This window comes from Scyliorhinus torazame, chromosome 1, assembly GCF_047496885.1.
Source record: "Scyliorhinus torazame isolate Kashiwa2021f chromosome 1, sScyTor2.1, whole genome shotgun sequence".
Taxonomy (NCBI): Eukaryota; Metazoa; Chordata; class Chondrichthyes; order Carcharhiniformes; family Scyliorhinidae; genus Scyliorhinus; species Scyliorhinus torazame.
In genome coordinates this window covers 115,686,622-115,694,049 of record NC_092707.1, presented here as the reverse complement: position 1 = coordinate 115,694,049, position 7,428 = coordinate 115,686,622, and the positions used below count along the sequence as shown (strand labels likewise).

At 43.4% G+C, this 7,428-nt stretch overlaps 1 protein-coding gene across 1 annotated transcript; it reads right to left on the bottom strand.

Moving 5' to 3' along the window:
* Positions 1 to 3,716: 3,716 nt before the first annotated feature.
* Positions 3,717 to 6,271, bottom strand: LOC140411146 (uncharacterized). Its single transcript, XM_072500216.1, has 2 exons — positions 5,878 to 6,271; positions 3,717 to 4,478 (listed from the first exon to the last, which is right to left on the bottom strand). The coding sequence occupies exons 1-2, from the start codon at positions 5,947 to 5,949 to the stop codon at positions 3,894 to 3,896; spliced, it is 657 nt and encodes a 218-aa protein (XP_072356317.1). The 5' UTR covers positions 5,950 to 6,271; the 3' UTR covers positions 3,717 to 3,893.
* Between the last annotated feature and the right edge of the window lie 1,157 nt (positions 6,272 to 7,428).

The following is a 7,428-nucleotide window of genomic DNA, read 5'->3' as shown; positions in this document are numbered from 1 at the left end:
GCTTGATACAATTCACACCTCTTTAACCTGGGGTTACCCCATCTCTGGATCTGTAAAGATTTAATCACCTGCTAATGGTCGCATTCCAAGCATTGTTTGGCATCTTTGAATTTGTCTATATATATGTTTCTGGAACATACCTCTTTATTCACCCGAGGAAGGAGCAGCGCTCCGAAAGCTAGTGACATCGAAACAAACCTGTTGGACTTTAACCTGATGTTGTAAGACTTTGTACTGTTCTCACCCCAGTCCAATGCCGGCATCTCCACATCATAACTTTTTGGACACTAAGGGGCAATTTTAGCATTCCCAATTCACCTAACCTGCTCATCTTTGGACTGTGGGAGGAAACCGGAGCACCCGGAGGAAACCCACGCAGACGTGGGGAGAACACACAAATTTCAGTCATCCAAGGCTGGAATTGAATCCGCGTCCCTGGTGCTGAGGCAGCAGTGTTAACCAAAAATGTATTTGACCACTCACTCAATTTATCTAAATCAGTTTGAAGCCTGCTAACATCATCCTCACCATTCAATCCCACTCAATTTCATGTTGTCAGCAAATCTGGAAATTTTACATTTGGTTCCCTCATCCAAATTATTGATGTATATTGTGAACAGCTGGGGCTGATACACGGATCCCTGCGGGACCCCACAAATCACCGCTGCCAGTCTGAAAGATCTATTCCTATTCTGTTTCCTGTCTGCTTACCAATTTTCAATCCAAACCAATATATTACCACCAGTCCCATGTGCTTTAATTTCATAACCTCTCATGATGTGGGTCTTTATCAAAAGTTTTCTGAAAATCCAAATCCACACTGGTCTATTCTGCTAGTTACGTCCTCAAAACACTCCCAGTAGGTTTGTCAAGCATGATTTCCTTTTCATAAATCCATGTTGACTTTGTCTAATCCTGTTTTCCCTACATGATTTTAGGTTAACCAGTCTCTAATTCCAGTTTTCTCCCTCCCTCTCTCTTTTAAAAAAAAAATAGTGGGATTACATTTTCCACCCTCCAATCTGCCGGACTGTTCCAGAATCTACAGAATTTTTAAGGATGACAACCAACACATCCACAATTTCCATGGCCACCACCTTTAATTTGATTGAATACTCTCCACTTGCCTGGGCAAGTGCAACAACATTCAAGAAGCTCGGCACCATCCAGGACAATGCAGCCCGCTTGATTGGCACCCCTTCCACCATCGGAGTAGCAGCCGTGTGTACCAGATACACTGCAGGAACTCACCAAAGATTCTCCTTGGACAGCACTTTCCAAACCCACAACCACAACGTCTAGGTCAAGCGCAGCAGATACCTGGGATCAGCATCACCTGGAAATAGATCATTGCTCCTTCATTGTCGCTGGGTCAAAATCCAGGAATTCCCTCCCCAACAGCACTGTGGGTATACCTACACCACATGGACAGCAACAGTTCAAGAAGGCAGCTCACCACCACCTTCTTGAGGACAATTAGGGATGCGCAATAAATGCTAACCTAGCCAGCAAAGCCGTCACCCCTTGAATGAATAAAAACATCTAATTTAATGGCAGAGCGGGCTCAAAAACAAACAAAGTGTTGGAAAAACTTAGCAGGTCTGGGAGCATCTGTGGAGAGACTTGAAACATCAACGGTGTCTCTTGCTCTCCACAGATGCTGCCAGATCTGTTTCAGTACTTTGTTTTCAGTTCAACGGGCTGACCACCATTCCTTATAACACTTGATTCACAGTAAACCTATAATAACCTGTTAAGTGAAATGAGGCTCTTGGCCTCCTCCATTTCAGTAACCTACCAGACTCACTATCCAAAAACAAAGTATTTCAGGCACTGGCCAAAATGTACCAGCATAAAATCAATATCTTCATAGGATGAGATAAATGTGCCAACTTTTATCTCGACAATTGCTTTTATTGATGTGTTCAATATTCAACATTTTTGCAATTGGTATTATCCAATCCTGAAGTTATGAAGTTGGATTCAAATCCATGATGTTCCATTGTTTCAGCTGCTTTGGGAGATTTCATGAACAAAGATATATTTCTGCCATATTCCACACTGCTTGTACCTACCTCTTTCAGCCACCTCAATCACTGGATTTTTCATCTGGTTCCTGATTTTGAACAATTGTATTTTCCAAGTATGTTGAGTCACCTAAACTAACTTCTCCAAATTGATGAACCTATAGAAAAATAATTAAATGGGGACGCCCCTGTATCAATAGCAGCCTAGTGCAAGGAGTGACGGAAAGCCACTTATTTCAAAGCTCCAGTGGGTCAATTAACTCATTTGGTAGTCATAGTGTTATACACACACACACATTCACAATCTGAAGCAATTTGCAGCTTTAATTCATCTCTGGCGAGACATCTCATCTCAACTAGGTCAGTAATAGTTTTGCAATCAGTTTGGGATTAGACCAGATTCCTCTGCTGATTCTTATCCATTATCCTTGGTGAAAATGTATGTCTAAGACATCAGACAACAGGGTGAGCGGGCGAACCCTGCCAGTACACACCACCAGCAACTCACATAGGCCATTTGTGTGACCCACCAACCAGTGAAACAGAAATATTCACGGCTTCTGCAACCAAGCTTGAAGAGTGAATCAATGCTACCTGGGCTTCAAGGCCCCTTGATTCAAATTAGTGAATGTTACAAGAAGGAGGAGAATCAAATACAAGAATCACCATGATTCCTGAGCACAATTGAGAGAATGGAGATTCACCAGTTTAGAATAATTGCTTTGTGCAGTGTCATCAGAAAACAATACTTGCCACGAGCGGAGTTGTCTTCAAATGTCGTTTGTCATAGACTCAATGGCCACAGCACAAACAATAATTCTGTCCATTTAGTTTATTGGCATTTGCAGTCTAAAACTGTACAATTATTATGCTGAGTGACAATTGAACCATGGAAAAATCTATTTCCAATTTTTTGATAAAAATCAGCATTCTTTATGTTCAAAAGCCTTATTTGCAAAATGTCACTTATTTTCTTCCGGAAACATTTCTATCAACTGGTTTTTTTTTTAAAAAGAGCATTGTAGTGTGTCAACTGCCATAAAATGGACTGAGGTTGAAGTTACTGTACCACTCACAGCCAACTAGAAATAGCAAGGGAAAGTTGATTTACACTTAAAACAGTCCACAGGTGACATTTATTCTCCCTTTTAAAATGTTACAATAGTTACCACCTTAAAAGTTAGCAATAAAAAAAATTGCAAATCAATTTGGCCAAAGTTTTATTTACAGGACAAAAACAGCAAAAAACATATCACATTTAAAACTCTTTGCACTCCCCCTCAAAAATTATCAATGGGAACACAGTATACTTAAAAATTCAATAGTGTTGTAGTCAGACTGGAAAACTACAAAAAAAAAATCTAGAAGCTTCAATCAAAACTGCCGTTTTCCTAAAAAGCACAAAAATGTCTCAAATCGGGAAACAAAGCAGGAATGCAAATGCTAATGAATTGATGTAAGGGATTCTCCAAAGTGTGTCAGTCAAACCCATGTCCAGTTAAAATGTCAATGTTCTCAGATCATGTGACTAGAAGGATTAATGCCACGTGTAGACAATTGAAGGAATTCAGCATTGGCCAGGTTACATCCTCTCATTTCTTCAATAAACTTAATTTTAATCCCAAAACTAGGGAAGTGGATATTTATTGCACCCAAGCTGTTCCCAGGAAAATACATTTTAAAATTCAATGGTGAAAAAGGCAAACTTTAATACTGAGACAATTTGAAGACTATAGTTGGCTGAACAGATCTAGCAACAAAAGAAGTGGGCCGTGTGCGTGTCCATGATTAGGGTAGACTGCTTGATGGGGCAATTGGTCTCGTGTGAACACGTGGCACAGATAAAGTTTGTAAACAGTTTCAGCTTTACTCTTCCTTTTGCTCAGCTGGTGCAGCTGTTGAACTAGGCTCTTCGCTTTCTGCTGGTTTTGTAGGTTCCTCAGTTGCCTCCTGCTTGACCTCTTCTCCTGAAGTTTGTTGCTGTTCCTCCTTTGCAGGAGCCGTCTCCTCCTTAGTTTGAGACTCTTCATTATTAGCTTTGGTTTCTTGTCCCTCAGAAGCACTCGCTTCTGCTTGTTTCTCCTCCTTCACCTCCTCTTTAGCTTCGTTGCTGCTCGTTTTAGTTTCTTCAGCTGCCTTGGCTTCAGTTTTGTCTTCAGTAGGGCTGTTTTCAGCTGCCTCAGATTTCTTGGTCTTCTTGAAAGACATTTTGCCCAGCTTAAAGGATTTGAAAGACAGCGTCTTTTTCTTCTTCTTCTTGGGAGTCTCAGTGGCTTCGGTTTTGGCGCCTTCTCCCTCTGCAGGTGGTGCTGGTTCAATGGCGTCACCTGAACTTTCAGCCGCATCTTTTGAGCCCTCTGTAGCGCCACTGCCATTTGCTGGCACTGCTGCCGCCTCTCCATCGGGTTTAGTCGGAGACACATCACCATTGGTCTTCACATGACCATTTTCCTGCAAGAGAGATTTGGCAGTGGATTAGTTTGAGGATTAGAAGAAGCCAGTGTGCTTTTATTTAAAAAAAAATTACAATTCATTTCTGTTCTCATCAACTTAATCTTGATACAATTTGCCAACAGCACAGCAGCTTCAAAGCACCCAGCGAACAGTCACCAGGGGTAATGATGATTCCCAGTCAGGACGGACTGGCCTTTTGAAAGAGAAATTGGGACCAATTCATGTCACAACAAAACCAACCAAAAAAATTCCCGTGTTATTTTAGTGTGTCATGGGAAAGTACCAAAAAACCCAACCAGCAGTTCGAAACCAATTCATTAATGCAAAATATGAGGGAGAACTTTCTGCCGCCCTGGGGGAAATCCCTCCCTCTTTGAAATGGAATCTGAAACTCGGATCTTTATGGGCGGGTCCACATAATGATGAATTTAGCAGCTCGAGAGCTGGCGGCGCAGCTGTTTCGTCACGAACTGGGGGCAATTTAACGCCGTCGCGGGGGGGCGGGAGGAGGAGGAGGAAAATTGGGCGGAACGTGCGGCGCTCCCGCTCTCCGCCGCTAGGCGGCGCTGTTGCTCTTCGGCGGAACCACCCCGCCCCGGATTTAACAAAACCCTCAAATTCGGAGAGAAGTGAGAGCTGCTCAGCGCTCGCTGCAAAAAAAATAAAAATACGCGGCAATTTAGTCTTTTCTTTCTTCTGTGTTCGGGGCTACATGGTTCAAATTTGGAAGAGTTTGAGATTCTCTCGCCCACTGATCGGCGTTAAATTTAATTTATGAAAATCCAGTTCAATTTTCTCCCTGGTTCTTTGTTCTCAATGGATTTAGCGCCAGTCCAACAAGGGGTGGTCACTCCGGCCAGCAACCCGCCACTAATCATCCCACATTTTAAATCAAGGACCATTCTCCAGACACCCACTTACACCCCCCCCCCCAAAAAAAAAAATTCCACTGGCTGGACATTTGAGAGCAGCAGGCAGACAATGAGGATGTGAGTGAGGGTCCCCCGGGGGAGGGGGGAGAATCTCCCCCAGCCCGACTCTCACAAACAAGCCTTTCTGATTTCAAATCCATATGTTTCACGTTAAATCGGCCTAACAAAGCAACTTGTCGTCGAAGGGCTCTGGGAAATTGTATTCAAATCTGTTAAATCCACAGAAGTTTAAAATCTTGGAAAAGAAACACCTGACACTTTTATAAATCCTCGCCCTTTTTAAAATATTTGGTCAAGTTCAATTCTGGAAAAGACAACCGCGGTATCTGGAGGCACAATTCTGCACAGGTCCACTTCGCCCCCCCCGCACGCGTCCCCCCCTGTTGCTGCTGCAAAGGATTTTTCATTGTCGCTTTTTTTTTAAAAAAAGCAATTAAAAGCAAAAAAATAAATACCAATCCTACCTGGCCATTGGTTTTACCAGCCACAGCTGCACTGGCATCCTGGGTTTTTGGTTTAGTCAGCGTGCTTCCCATCCTGCTGAATTGTATCACTCACACACACCGATTGGAACAAAGAGAACGAGCGAGTCAATGCAATTCGAAGCTGCCCAGCTCACAGACACCGGTTCTAGGAGAACAATCTTTCCGCCGGAGGGAGGGGGTTTGTGTGTGTGCGTGTGCAGAGGACTGGATAAAAAAACTGCAGGCGACCAACACCCCTCAGTCAGACAAGCATCGAGAGGGCAGCACCCCAATGAACCCCTTTTTTAAAAAAAAAAATTCTCTCCACTCTGAAGCGTCTCACTCTCTGATCCGATCACCACATCCCCATCCACAGAAATGAACTGCGTAAAGTCACAGCCTGTCTAATATGCACCAACGCCCCAGCAGATAAAGGAGGTGGGGAAAGAGGGCTTGGCTCTGAAGACGTGTCCAATCGTCAACCTCAGGGGGCTGAGCAATAACCAAACAATAGAAAAAAACCCCAAAGTGCTCCCGTTTCAATTTTTTTAATTAAAAAAAAACTATTTTTCGGGGGCAGGGGATAGTTGGGCAAAATCTAAACCATTTGTTGATTTAATTAATTTTTTATCAAGCTGGTGACAGTTTAGAAGCCGAATAAAGAACACAAAAGGCTGAAAGGGAGACGGGGTGGCGGGGAGGTGTTTATTTGCGAAATGAGGTTTGAGTGACAAGGAGGCTGACAATTAAACCCTCTCAAGCCTGTTCACACAAAAGAAGGAGAATTTCTTTGGGGCTTCGCATGCCACTCGAGTTATTTCACAGGTCGCACCAAGTTTTATTCGTGAACCTGACTGGGATTAACATTTTCGGATTGTGAGATTGCTCATGTTATTGTCTCTCTCATTCTGTGACAGTGTTCACTGTTAATGGGGTGAACTGGGGGCTCTTATCTGGGTTCACTCAAACTCCAAACGTGTCCAACTCCAGCAACTTGGTTTTGCTGACGGGCAACCTGGACATTTAAACCGGATCCATGTCTTCATCGGTAATGGCTGATAGAAAGAAATCTTTGTAATATTTCTGCGAGAAATTCGGGGTGGACGAGGGACGTTTTATAAGAGCTATCAGTTCTTTTTGGCGAAGTCAATGAATCCTTTTGTTCCTTTGCCGGGATTGTGCCTGTGTTCCGAGTGGTCGATGCGATTCACCAACCAGTCCCCTGTATTATTCCCTCGGCACAATGGCTCATGCTCATCCTCGGGGCTACAGGCAGACGCCTGTGCGAGAGACAGAGGCAGAACTTTATTTATTTTTCATTATTCAGTGTTTCTAATGTCCAATTTCGCGGTGACCTGTTGGAAGGATTTCACTGGAAGTGAATGCTGAAGCCGAGGATCGGCTGGCTGGCCTCGTTTCTCTTGCATTCTTGGTCCAGGGGGCAGTGTCTCTCAAAAGCCTGTTACACATTCACAGCTTACAGTCAGGAAGCTGCAATCAGAAGTGGCAGTGTTGTCATGTTGGGGATATCAAAACGAATGAGATCGGAAA